Genomic DNA, 13,838 nt, shown 5'->3' with positions numbered 1-13,838 from the left:
ATATGTTTAAATTTATTTATTTTTAAAATTATTTTGGAATTTTACTTGATTTCTTGCATACAAAGTGAAAACCAATTTATTGGAGATTAACTCTCTTCAGTTCCGCACCAGAGAGATGTGAATAATTGCATTGGTTGGAACCTGAGGTTGTGTCATAGGCTATCTGGCTGTGCTTGAGAATCCTCAGCATTAATTCTCCGTTCAATTTCCTCAGACCACTTTGTGGCTTGACTATTGGCAGGCGGTGTGCCGAGGACCTGTTGAAGGTGGACGAGTTGCTGCTGCGGCGGAGGAGTTCGGATTTGGTCCCCGACAGGAGCATCTGGAGGAGCGCAATTTGGCAAATCTCACTGCGATGCATCGCATTGATTTGTGGTCTTGGATCCTTATCGCCGTGGGAGCGTGGAGCTCGAGCACCACGGCGATCGATGGGAATTGCTCAAAGTGCCAGGAAATGTACGGCATCGATTCGCATTCGTTCAACGGCCACCCACGCCCACCCATGGAGGCGGAGTACCTTGGCAGGATATCGATGATGCACGGCGTTATCGGCGTGTCCCGCGAAGTGGCGGTGAATAGTAGATGTCAGAGCGAGTTGGCAGCAATTGGCGATGCACTGAGACGCAGGGAAATATGGGCACTGAAAGGTGAATTTTCTCACTCTTTGTCCGCGATTCCGCATGAAGTATCGCAAAAACTGGGCACAGAAACACTTCCGATTCACTTCACAATTCAATTCAATTGAAATTTGACGCTGTGTTGACTATAACGACCATTTGGTACATCCATTCAACAGCAATACTCTTTGGGTCTTGTTCAAATTAACACATTTCATGTCAACACGATATAGGAAAATTTACACGGTTTGTTTTGCATTCGAATCATTCGAATTGATATTTAAATCGAATTACCATTCAACTGAATCCTTCTCGTGCTTCACATTTGCCGAGAGAGAGAGTCGCGTTGCAAAAGCTTCCAAAAGCTTTAATTCACAGACAAGGGGAAGATAATATGGTCAGAAATAGCTGTGTTTATTTATTTCTAGGTTATGTGACATTTTTAAAGCCTAATTAACATCTCACAACACACATAACCTCAAAATTTCATTTTACAGCTGTGATTTTGAGCTTGAAAGATCCAAATTGAAGATCCAAACTGAAAACCTCAGTTTCTAAGTTCTCTGTTGGATTTTGGTTAGACTTTTGGTTAGATTTTTAGTGTACAGATTTTAACTATTTTATCTCCCCCTTTTTCGCAGTTATTCGCAAAACATCAGCAATATAGTATAGCACTGCCATGTGAATTGGCTGTTGAATGGAAAGTGACAAAATATTTAATTGATTTAATAGTTCTAATTCGGTGACAAAAGCCATTCATCAATCTCGTGAATCATCTGGACACATTGATGGAATTTTGTGTGTGACTTTTGCGAAACGATGTGCTAATTGGGGGTGTTTGCGCGACTTTCCATAACGGATTTCTCTCGTTCTGCAGTGCTCGATGGCTCTGCGAGCTTCACACCTGGCTTCACGCTCGGCAACAGTCACTGGCTGGGCTTCAGGGGAGCTTGCGAGGCCGCCCAGAACGCCCTGGGGGTGACATTCGATGAGCGCTACAGTCGCTCCATGGACACTCATCTCTTCACCTCAACGGCACCCTTCGACGTTGATTACCGGGTGGTTTACGCCACCCACGCGTCGCCGCTGCAGTTCGAGATGAAATTCCTGGCCGAGGTGAGACACTGTCTGTGGAATTGGACGTTTTCCTGGGCGGAAACACTTGAGCTCCTTGTGGGAAAAAAGTGTCTCCGTCTTTCCGAAATGCATTTGCATTCATATGAAATACGAAAGTCGAGTCGGGCGAGAGAGTAAAGAGTGTGGAAAAATCATTTCAGAAAATTCTTCACATTGGCTTATGTGTTCCGACATCGTGTACAGATGCAGACATCTGGAACATGACGCAATTGTACTTGGACGAAGGGATATTTCAATATCAGGACATTTTTCACATCGACAATGTTCGGGTGGTGCAAGTGAAGAGTCTGAGGGTGGGAAATGGATTTCACCAAAAGACCAGTGTCAAGCTCCTCTGGTAAGGAAAATTTATGTACATTTCACTGTAATTTTCATGTGACGGAAGGAGTCACGGGGCGCTTTGTCCACGAATCACGATGCACTTTGGCTGCGGGGTTAAAGTGCATCGGGGCGTGAAATTTGTCATATGAGAATTTGCTGATTTTCGCATTGTTAAAATTGTGCAAAATGGCTTTAACACTGTGCGATGACTCTAAACCATGTAGAAAAAAAACAATTATTTTGCATAATTTATTGATACACAACAATAGGGAAATATTTTAACTACAAAGCGAATTATAAATTAAAATTTGTCGGACTAGATTTTCGCTTTTGGCCATGACGCTTGAAAGAAAATAATATTTTGTGGACAATAATGCGATAAATCATGCCGAAATTATACAATATACATATTGAGTGATAATAATATTTTCAATTCAATTTTGGTCATATGGTGGAATATTGTATAAAATTTTCCACAGATAATTGATGAGAGCAAAATTTATAGCTATTTATCCACTTAACCGCCCATTTGTTAATGCTCTTGTTCACCTCTGAACAATGTTTTATGCAAATTATTTAGTTTTAATTGTGTGACGCATTGACAAATAATTGATTTTTCAATGCGCACAATTTCATGGAAATTTCATGATGTCTTTCGTTGACTCTTTATGTTGCAAACAATCGCGTGTGGTTCAGCGGCTTGGTGGTCTTCACGTGCTTGATGACGTTTCTGTCGTGGCGCGGCGACAAAATGGACCAGAAGGACAACAACAATGGTCATCAGGATGGGAATGAGCAGCATCTGGAGAGCAATGCAGCCGCGGACAATGCTGCAAATTCGATGATTCAGAAGTCGGAAATTGCACTCTATCAAAGGATTGTGAATTGCTTCTCCCTCGACGAGAATGTCCGTGAACTTGTGAGCACAAAAGCGCCCACCAATTCCATTTCCGTGATCAACGGCATCAGGTTCGGTGTCCATTGTCCGCTTCCCGGGGGCAGATATCATATCTAATCAGAGCTCCTTCCCTCATTCAGCCCCCATTCTTCCCCTTTCAGATCGATTGTGTGCTTCTGGATTCTCTGCTTCCACATGTACTGGTTTCAGCACTTCACCGTCAGCAACACAGCAACATTGTTCGCCACCGGAGAGCGACCCTACTTCTTGTTCATCAGCAATGCACCCCTGCTCGTGGATGTGTTCTTCACCATCAGGTATGGAAAATGGATTTTCTGCTGGCGGTGGAAATAAATCTCTGTCTCTCTCTATTTGCACGAAATGCAGCGGATTCTTGCATTCATACAACTTTCTGCGCGACACGAGAAAGCTCGAGGAGGTGAAGAGGAACAACTTGTACAGAAATGCTAAATTATTCGGCAGGATGCTCCTCAATCGCTACCTAAGGTATGAAGAATCGACAATATCAACAAATCACTGCTATTTATGCAAACTTCACAAGTGTGCTGAAAGCTCTCAATTGCATGTATTATTCACACTCCACAATCTAATCTGAAACGAATATTTGTGCTTGTATTGAAACATACTAATTTCAGTTATGAATGAATTCTCTTCTCATTCAAATTTCAGTGCAAATCGCGTTGAAATTCCGTCGAAATTCGTGATTTGATCGAAGCTGGGTCTTAACACTAGACACGTGGCGCCGCGAAATGTCGGTCAAAATAGACAAAAATAGGCTAATTGGGGGAAAAATACTCTATTTTCTTTATTTAAATGCCTGATTTAACAGCAATCGGATCCTTTTGACGTCTTTTCTCCATTAAAATGTTGTTTTCTAAGCCTCTTTTGGGACTGAGTGTGGCTATAAACTGCCTAAATCTCCTCTCGGTTAGTGTCTGAGGCACACTTAATTAGAAATCGCCCAGGGAAATCAAGCACCGGAAGCCAAAGTGTGGCTTTTCTGAATTGCAGTCCAGAGAGAGAGTGAGGAATGCTTTTTTGCTGAAAGTTTTCCTCTCAGTTTGATGTGGCGTCAGTGGGAGAGGAAAAGCGAAAAATAAGCACTTTTGCAAAGCACTAATCAACAATTCCGGAAAGTTCATTAAAAGTCCAAACATGTCGGTTATTTACATTTTATCAAACACAGTTTGAAAATGGGTTTTTGTTCACAATTGAGCGATTGGAATTTAAGAGAGGAAAAATCGTTCATTTAAGTAATAAGTATTGAGCATAATTTTGCATAAACATTGCAAATTCCTTTGCCTTTCAGACTCTCGCCGCTGTTCTTCGTCGTGTGCCTGTTTGGCGAAGTCATCACAGCATATCTGATGGATGTTTCGCAATTTTGGATTCACGAGCGCTACGATTTGACTTGCCAGAGGTTTATTTTGTCTCCAATTCACCGTGTTTATCACACTTCAAACTCCAAGCAATTTTCCCAGTGACCAATAAATTACCCTTTCACCCCCTCTCTCTCTCTCAACCCCCAGATATTGGTGGCGAAACGTGCTCTACATCCACAATTTCTTCGATAAGGACGAACTGTGCATGAACTGGGGTTGGTCAATTGCATGCGAAATGCAGTTCTCAGTCATCTTCACCATTCTCCTATTTATCTATGCCAAGTGAGTGAAATTTGCAATCTCCGGAAGAAGGTCATTCCAATGCTCTCGCCGTAGGAATCCTCAGCTGTGCAAGAAGATCTTCCTCGGCTTCACCACTGGCGTCTTCATCGTGTCTCTGATCAGCCACTGGCGGAATCGCTTTCAGTGCTCGTGAGTAAACTCCTCGCTTGGTCACTCAATCACGTCCCGCTCCTAACCAAGGGGGCGATAATGTGCCCTAAATCTGTACACCATTTCCAGACACTTTCGCAGCATCTGTGCAGAATTTTTAACACTTGAGACACTTCTGCAAGACAGTTAAGACATTTTCCATCGCTTTTTAGACTCTTTCAAGAGGTTTATCAAATTGTGAGGTTATGAATTCAACCTTCAAATACTAATTAGACTAATTTAAATCCTTTTAAGCCCGTAAATCTGTAAATATAGAGATTATCACAATATTTTTACTAGATAATGAGGCTGAATTTGTCACTTTTAAGCTCAAATCGCGGAAATAACTCAGCAAAGGGACATTATTTTGAGGTTATAATTGACATTTAGGCCTTTTCTCAATCAATATGGAGTTATTTTGAAGACAAATGCTAAGTTTTGCTCAAGAAAACACGAAATATTCCCAGTTTTAACACAAATTTGATGATTTTGGGGTTATTTCATAACCTAGAAAACGTAATAAATTGATTTTTCTTAGCGAAATACTTTGCTGAAACAGACCATAATATCTTCCCCTTGCTCTTAACCCTTCTGCGGTCACTCTTGCAGCTTCGATGTGATTTACAACACCGGCAATGAACTGTACATGGCGCCCTGGAATCGAATTCATCCCTATATTGCGGGCATATTTGCTGGCTGGTATCTCATTTCCCGCAGTGGAAAAGTCAACATAAGCCCGGTAAGTGGCGGTTCCACGTGGAAAAGTGTTATTACCTCTGAGTGTGTCACATTCAATGGATGCTCCAAGTGTGCATTTCGCATCAGGAGGAGAGATATTGAAGTGTTGGGATTACATAGTAAGTGGGAAAAGTAATATTGTGAGCATTGATGGAGTGAGATTTCGTGGGGGAAAATTCAATACTTACACCACAGTTCAAGTGATTGAGATCTGCAATGAAATTACACAGAAATTGACCTATTTTGAGAATCTTTCGAGTGGTTTATGAAAGAATTACACTATTTTTCGCCAAGCTTTTTTCACTTTCGATGAGATTTTTGGCGCAATTCACGTGAAAAGTGGGAAACATAACCTCCAAATTATCTCTCTGTTCGTCAGACAATTAGGACAAATTAATTAACAGAAAAAATCATCAACTTAAAAATGCATTAACTGAAACTTGAAAAATATTGCTTTCAAAATTGTGTATTATTATCAATTTGACTTTCTCAGCATTAAATTGAAAGCAATTCTAGTCATATTGTCTGGAAGAATGAAATTCGTGCAATTTTTCATATTTATTCTCCATTTCATTTAATAAGACTAATAAAACTGCAATTTTTTGTCTTTTGACAATATTGCAATACAGAAATGACTTGTGAAACTTTATTTGAAAATATGAAAAAGCGTGAAAACTGATAGAATAGTCAAATTAATATGTTTTTCACAATAAAAACAACCAATTGTGAAGCAAATGAGTTGATTTTCGAGCCAAAATTCATGTTATGGCGCGAAATTGAACAAATTTTCCGGAGTTTTTGCTGTTCGCCTCTGTATTTTCCACAAAATAGTTAGATTTTAGTGTGATTTCATCGCTGTGAAGTTGAATTACACAAGAAATTAATATTTTTCCACAGAGAAGAGTGAAGCTCCTGAAGGCAGTTTCGGTGTTCTTCTTCCTCCTTAGCATTCATTCCACGGTGGTTCGGACAGTTCCTTATCAACACGCCGCTATTCTACTGACTGTGGGTCGCTTTGCCTTTGGATTTTCCGTCGTCTGGCTGATTTTGTGCAGTATTTGTGGCTTTGGCGGTGAGTTCTTGTCCAATTTCCCTCTCGAATGCATTCAAATGCGGAATTAAAACACAGGTTGGTTCACCGACATGTTGAGTGCGAAACTCTTCGTGCACATCAACAAGCTGTCGTATGGCGTTTACCTGCTCAATCCGCTGATCATCTCCACCATTCACGGCCTCCGCGATGGCAGCAGTCACTTCTCACCTGTGATCAGCGTAAGTTCGCGTCGCCGGAATCACTGCAACACATTCGGCGATGCTGAGGAATTTTCCCACAATGCTTTTTTCCACACCTGTGCGGCTTTTTATCGCGTGTCTCTTTTTTACAGTGGGTCATGACAGTCGGAATGATGATTATCGTGTACTGTGTATCTTTCGTCTTCACACTCTTTTTCGAGATTCCCTACCACAAGCTGGCGACGCTGATGCTGCGGAGCAGCACAAAGTCCAAATCAGCATAGATATTAGACACAATTAACCTAATTTATAATGAATAAATGTACCACTTTTCTACAATCACAATGTGGCGATGTGGGTGACAAATGCCGCGGTGGCAAGGCTGGGAAGGTCGTTGAAAGTAAATTTGCCGAGATGGATGTTGATGGCTTGTTGAGTGTCTTCAGTGTCGTCAATTTGGGAGCGATGATATGAGCAAATAAAGCCAATGTGTGAAATAAATCCACATGTTTGCCTTTCATTTAATCCCAGCCGTCACCAAAACACTCTTCATTGTGCGCACAAGAAGTTGTTAATTGCACTTTTGACGACACTTTTGCCACGAAAGTTGCTGCATAAGACGAAGAATTATTGTTTGGGTCAGCATTTAGACCAAAATAAGCGAGATATTATATGTGATGCACGTGCTTTTGAATTGCAGAAACGTGGGTGGAAAGTAGGAGAATATTATTGACAAACTGATGATTTATTATTGTGCGCTTGCTAATTATGGATCTTTTTTTTACTTAATCTCTCTCTGGTTTTCGGGAAATAATGGCTGAGGCAATATTTGTGCGTCAATGCTCTTGAAGCAGGTGATAAACAGAGGAAACCTCTCAATAACCTCAGTTCAACGTCATCTGTTTACTTGATTTACGGTAATTGCTGAAGTATAAGCATGAGATGTGCAAAGAATACGTATGAAAATAAATTTATTAATCACACGCATTTCCCTGTTCGTGGAAATTCCCATTCAATCATATTATAACCAAGTCTTTTATCCGCTCCAGGAATTGAATGATATAAGATGATTAATGGTCAATAATTGGAATGCTATTGAACAATCGAATGAAATTAAGAGTCTCTCAGTGGATGTCGAAGATCATCGTCAAGATCGTCGTCAAGATCGTCGTTATTCGGCGGTAAGATTACCACAATAACCTGGGAGATTTCTCTCAAAAACACGCACTCGAAAATTCGACTCCTGCTGACAATCACCTTCAATTCAAAGCTTCATAGTGTATTGAAGCAAAAAAAACATTGAACCATCATAACTCGGGTTCTATGACTTTGACAGAAAAGTATGATCATAATTTGAAAATGACTCAAACTACATTATAGAAAAACTTAAGAATTAAATTGTCATGAAATAAAATAAAAACAAAAATGAGAACAAGATTTGATTTTTGTTCGTTGACAGACAGAACGGGTTTCATTTAGTTCAATGATCCTCTTTTTTCGTCATATTTCGCCTCCCCTGTGTTCATTTATGCTGATCTTGCAAGATTTGATTTTTTTACGCGATCGCAGTGATGTAATATTCCAAGCTCTTGTGTATGTCTTTTAAACATGCTTTCTGGGAAGTGACACTGAAATAAACTTTACAATTCAATAAATAAGGTTTATTGAAATTATCTTTTTCAAGCATTTTCACATCAAATTGCCAATTGATCTTTAAACATCGGAGTTACCAGAAAATCTGTGAAAATTCTTGCGGCATTTCAATACTCATCACTTGAGCTTCTCAAGACGATTATGTGCGTCACATTGCGATGGAGTGTTTTTAACTTCTACTTCCCGCACAATTGAGGCACAGTCTTCGCTTGGCTACCGTCGGATTTGGTCTTCTCGGGCGGATCTTAAGATGCTGCTCGTCGCAGTGTCGATTTTTCTGTGCTCAGTGACACTTATTAATTGTGCAGGAGTGCCATCAGAGTTCAGGACTAGAGCAGTGAGTGAGGAGCGAAGGGACAATCTAATCCACTCCTCCATTCTCTATGGGATTCTCAATGCAACGCTCGAGGGTGGACAGGAAGTGGGCGGTGGCTCGTGTGGGACGCAGCTTTGGGCTCTGCTCGAGGGCGTGAATGCTGAGGAATTGTGGGCACTGAAAGGTGAGCTGATGATCCCATTGAATTCACAACTCAGCCAGCCACAAATGATGGGCGATGTGAATTAATTTGCCTACACTTCCCGCCCAAGAGTGCGGAGGCCAATAATTCCTAGGCGATTGGCCACACAGAAACGCACTCCAGAGAGTAATTTTTGAATAATTCAGCAACATTGTTTTCCACTGGGGCCAAACTTCCTCGTGAAAGTGTTCTTTGGCCCAAAGAGCTCTCCAGCGCCTCTTGACTTTGGCTCGAGAGTTCTTCATGAATAAATATTGGAGCTGCGAGAGAAGATTTCTCAGCACTCCAACACTCTCTCGAGAGATATCTGGAAGTCAATGGATTGTGTTTGGCCCACTTTTGCAGCGCTGGACGCATCAGCTGCCGCTCCCGAGGCCTTCATCTGGGGCAGCAACTTCTGGCTGGGCTCCAGGCAGGAGTGCAACTCAATCTCCCACCCAATCGATCTCACCCTCACCGATGCGCCCGCCACAGAGGAGCTGGTCTACGCACAGCCACCCTTTCCCCTGGACTACCGCGTGGCTCACCTCAACATCAGCACTGCGCTGCAAATCGACGCCAAGTTCATTGTCAAGGTGAGCTGTTAAAGAGCAGCAAATAGGGAAATTCCAACAATATTCGAACCTTCTCGCGAAGTACTTAATGCACATTGTTACGCAATGTTTGACGTGGAAAGTGAATGCAAATAATGCGTAATTGCGTTGAGAAAACACGTGAATAAGTGCGGAGACAGAAAAATTGTGTTATAGAGAGTTGTAGGCTGTGAAGTCACGTTTCCAAAGAAGCGTCATTTTTTCCCAATCAGAGAAAAACTTTAGAAAATATTGGCAATTTGATGGAAAGCGAACAGAAAACGTCTCAAATTGACTCGATAAAACAAGGAAAACAAGCAATTTCCTAGAGCAACAAAGAACAATTCAAAATAATAATTATTTATGGAGTGATTCCCGCTAAAACTGTGAAATGTTATACTTCAAAGTACTTTTCATGCTCAATTTTAGTGATTTTTTTTAAACACATTTGGTTAAATTTTTATTTTAAAATTTGCGATGAATTTTTTAACACACGTAATGATTTTTTCTCACGCTTTAATGTGTGACTCGTGATAGCAAAAACTGTTTTAAATTAATATAACATATTTTTAGCACTCCTTGTGAATTAATTTGTTAAATTATCTTGTGAATTATGTATTGAAAATTAATGACTAAAATTACATGTAATAAAAGGCATCAAACGAGCTTTTATTGCGCAAATAATGTCTTCGCAATTTCAATGACATTATGTTTTTTCCCATATTTTATTGTATTTTTGTAGATTTTGATCACTAATGAAGCTCTTATCTTTCAATGAATTTTTTATTAATCACTAAAATACTGGCAATCATTGAAATTTCACACTAATCTGTTAATTCCCTTCAGCCTTTGCTGCATTTGGGTCTGTGCGTGCCTGAATCTTGTGGCAATTCTGACATATTCAGGGCACTAAAGTTGTACAGCGAGGCCAAGGCGGTCAACGCCTTCGCCACCTTTCACATCCACCCGAGGGTCCTTGACGTGAAGAAGCCAGCGATATCGTGGACTTTTCTGCTGCGACCGGAATTGATTGCCCTCGCGTAAGCCAAGCAAGTGTCCAGAGGATTACCAGCGGGGTTAATGAATGACTTCTCTTGCAGCATTTCCGTCGCTGCAATCATGACCGTGATGCTAATTCAGGGATTATCCGCCACTTCTCAGTCTGATTGCAATGGGAATGAGAAGAAGAGCTCAGCGCGGCTCCTCCTCGAGTGCTTCTCTTTGAGACAGAACATGAGCTACATTTTCCGGACATCGACGCCAAACTCCATCTCCGCCATCGCCGGAGTGCGATCCATTGTCTGTCTGTGGATTGTGTCGTTTCACATCTTGTATTACGGACTGCACTACAGCGAGTCAGCATCTCTCTTCCTGGCCAACTCCCAGGGATTGCTGTATCAAGTGATTTGGTCAGCTGTGATTTATGTCGATGTGTTCTTTGCCCTAAGGTACGTCCAAGGCGAAGATAGTTTGCCTAAAATTTGTACATCATTGCCAAACTTGCCTGTAAAATTCATTAATTCTCTGCTAAAAATGAAGCTCTTGAGTTTCCATTCAATATTTCTCTATGCATTAACATAAAACCCCTTTTTTGCCCATCATCTCTTGAACATAACCTAAAAATAACTTTAAGAAATACCTTAAAAACACAATTTTTAAGGTTCACAGAACAAAATTTGGTATAAAAATAACCGATTTTAAGTCTAAAATTGGTCAGAAAGTTCTGAAAATGCGCTTTTAACAAGACTGAAGTGTTATTTTTGAGGTTATGTTCCATCTTAGCAGAATTTGAATTCAGCCAGTAACCAGAAATACTTCCGACTTAAGCATAAGAATGATCTAAAATACTAATTTATTTATTAAATCTGTCTTAGATTATTGACATAACCTAGAAAATCAAGAGAAATTCAAAGAATTACGCTAATTAACCGCTCAGGAAATGAATACAGTAAGTATTTGAATACTTCCACTGATCTGTACACCACTTCTGACCACATTATCTCCCCCTTGGGTGTAACCTAATGCATTGCGATCACATTAATTGCTCCGACATTCAGAATCTCCGCCCATCTTCTATAGTGCTTTTCTGCTGGTGTACAATTTCTTGGGCAACATTGAGCTGCAGAATGAGATTCAGGGCAGCAACTTGGGGGCAAATGTGGTGCTTTTTGGCAAGCATGTGCTCCATCGATACGTCCGCCTGACTCCTGCGCTCCTCGCCACGATCCTGCAGACGGAGACTGTCAATCAGTTCATGCAGTCATACTCGAGCTTCCACATCAGCGAAACCCGAGACTTCCAGTGCGAAAGGTATGACCGCAATTATTCTAATTTGACTGCCAAGTCACGGTTCCGGTGAGGAAAAACTTATAAGTTTTTTTTTATACATTTTCTATCTGCACACATGCGGCGATGGGGGTGGTAAAAAAAACTCCTCAACTTTCTGCCTGCACTGGAAAATCCCTCAGCTCGTGGTGGTACAATTTGCTCTACATTCAGAACTTCCTGGACATGAATATGATATGTGGTGAGTTGAGATGGGAATTCATGTGGAATTGTCAAGCGTCATCTTTCTTATCTCTCTCCCCCGCCCGACATTTGCAATTCATAGGAGGTTGGACGTGGTATTTGGCATGTGATTTCCAATATTTCATCGTCTTCCTGTTGCTCCTCTTTATCTTCGTGAAGTCGAAAGCCCTTGGGAAATTGGTATTCGCAATTGTGGCAGCAATTTTCATTCCGCTCACCTTCTACACGCTCTTCGCCAACGACTTCACAGTTCGGTGAGACATGCAATCACTCTGGCGCTCGCATCCAATTAAAAGTCTCACCGATTTTCCCATTAGTTTTGACGCCATCTTCAGGACACTCAACATCGTGTACGCCAAGTTCTGGTGTCGCATGAATCCCTACATTGCGGGCGCCTTTGCTGGATATCTCATGCGGAGGATCGTGAAGGACGACATTAAAATCAAGAGGGTGTGAAATGACTTCCAAATATCCACTAATTGCATCACCGACTAATGCATCTGTTTGACAGTTTTCCGCGGTTTTCGCGTGGGGCTGCATGGGAATGCTGCTGCTCGGCTCGCTCAGCGTCACTTACTGGCGGGATTTGCCCAGCTGGGCGTATGCAATCATCCTGGCGGGCGGACGAGTGGCCATTGGCATTGGCACCGGCGTGGCCATCATCCTTTGTCATCTCGGCCACGGCGGTTGGATCAACAGTATTTTCAGCCACGGCGCTTTCCAGCACACCCAGAAATTGACCTACACCGCATATCTGCTCAATCCACTCGTGATTTTCTTCCTCGCCGGCGTGAAAGAAAAAGGAGTGCAAGTGGATAACGCTGAACAGGTTGAAATTCACACAAAAATCCCCACTTTCAAGTCATAATTTACTGACAATCTGTTGCACTTTGCAGGCAATTTTCTTCTTGGCTGTAACTATAATCACATATATCTTGGCAGTGATAAATACTCTGCTATTCGAGAGACCTTTTCAACGGCTCTCAGATGCTTTCATCGTGAAGAGATATAATAAATAGCCAAAATGAGAGTCTGTTTTGTATATTGTTTTATTATCCACTTGCTGAAATGTCCCTAAAAGCACACCAAAGCTGAGCAAAAGCTTAATGGACTCTGGAAGAGCTCCAAATTTTCTCTTATCTTACCAATTGCATCATGCTGAAAAATTTTTTTCTGTTATTCTATTCATATTAATTCAGTATATATTCTGCACTCCAAGAAATGAGTATTGTTGAAATAAGTTTCCAAAGATTTCCAATCGTCGTAACCTTAAGTTTTCGATTTTTGTCATAAAAGCAAGTCGTTTTTAGAGGGAAAACATACGAAAAACAATTTTTTAAATTTTTATTTTTAAATTATTTTATTTTATTTTGTTTTGTCCAGACTAAAAAAAATTTTTTTGCACTTTTTTTATAATAAATATTTTAAATATTAGGTATTTTCAATCCAATCAAGATTTTGGAATAAATCAAGATCAAGAAATTGAGAAATTTTTAATTTCAGTATTTTTCGGTATATTTTCAAGCTTTGAGAAAGCTTGAAGTTTTTTTTTTAAATTATCAATTTTTGGTCCTTACTTTTTAGTTGGATAATCTTGATTTTAGTCTTTATTTCTCCAGAGTTTAAGATCAAGACGAAAAACTTCGTTAATCGGATTTTTCCTTCGATTTTTTTCTCAGTGCAATTCTGAATCCAAACATGCTAATTTGTTTGAATAAATTTACGTGCAATGATTTCCAACACTATGGTTAATATGTAGCATATGAAATTCATGGCGTGGTTATTCT

The 13,838-nt window shown here is 40.6% G+C and overlaps 2 protein-coding genes across 2 annotated transcripts; both read left to right on the top strand.

Annotated features, from left to right (window-relative positions):
- Positions 1-355: 355 nt before the first annotated feature.
- LOC132256987 (nose resistant to fluoxetine protein 6-like) lies at positions 356-7,261 on the top strand. Its single transcript, XM_059753639.1, has 13 exons — positions 356-647; positions 1,495-1,733; positions 1,895-2,091; positions 2,772-3,044; positions 3,135-3,290; positions 3,361-3,480; positions 4,304-4,414; positions 4,524-4,658; positions 4,713-4,808; positions 5,418-5,547; positions 6,444-6,618; positions 6,676-6,818; positions 6,932-7,261. Exons 1-13 carry the CDS (start codon positions 356-358, stop codon positions 7,061-7,063), a joined length of 2,199 nt encoding a protein of 732 aa, XP_059609622.1. The 3' UTR covers positions 7,064-7,261.
- Positions 7,262-8,539: 1,278 nt separating this feature from the next.
- Positions 8,540-13,078, top strand: LOC132256990 (nose resistant to fluoxetine protein 6-like). The gene is made up of 10 exons (XM_059753642.1): positions 8,540-8,932; positions 9,296-9,525; positions 10,369-10,562; positions 10,623-10,970; positions 11,602-11,832; positions 11,991-12,049; positions 12,134-12,305; positions 12,369-12,501; positions 12,563-12,880; positions 12,948-13,078. The coding sequence occupies exons 1-10, from the start codon at positions 8,683-8,685 to the stop codon at positions 13,068-13,070; spliced, it is 2,058 nt and encodes a 685-aa protein (XP_059609625.1). The 5' UTR covers positions 8,540-8,682; the 3' UTR covers positions 13,071-13,078.
- The last annotated feature ends 760 nt before the right edge of the window (positions 13,079-13,838 follow it).

Source organism: Phlebotomus argentipes, unplaced genomic scaffold, assembly GCF_947086385.1.
Source record: "Phlebotomus argentipes unplaced genomic scaffold, Phlebotomus argentipes genome assembly contig_50, whole genome shotgun sequence".
NCBI classification, from domain to species: Eukaryota; Metazoa; Arthropoda; class Insecta; order Diptera; family Psychodidae; genus Phlebotomus; species Phlebotomus argentipes.
This window is presented reverse-complemented; position numbering and strand designations above follow the sequence as displayed.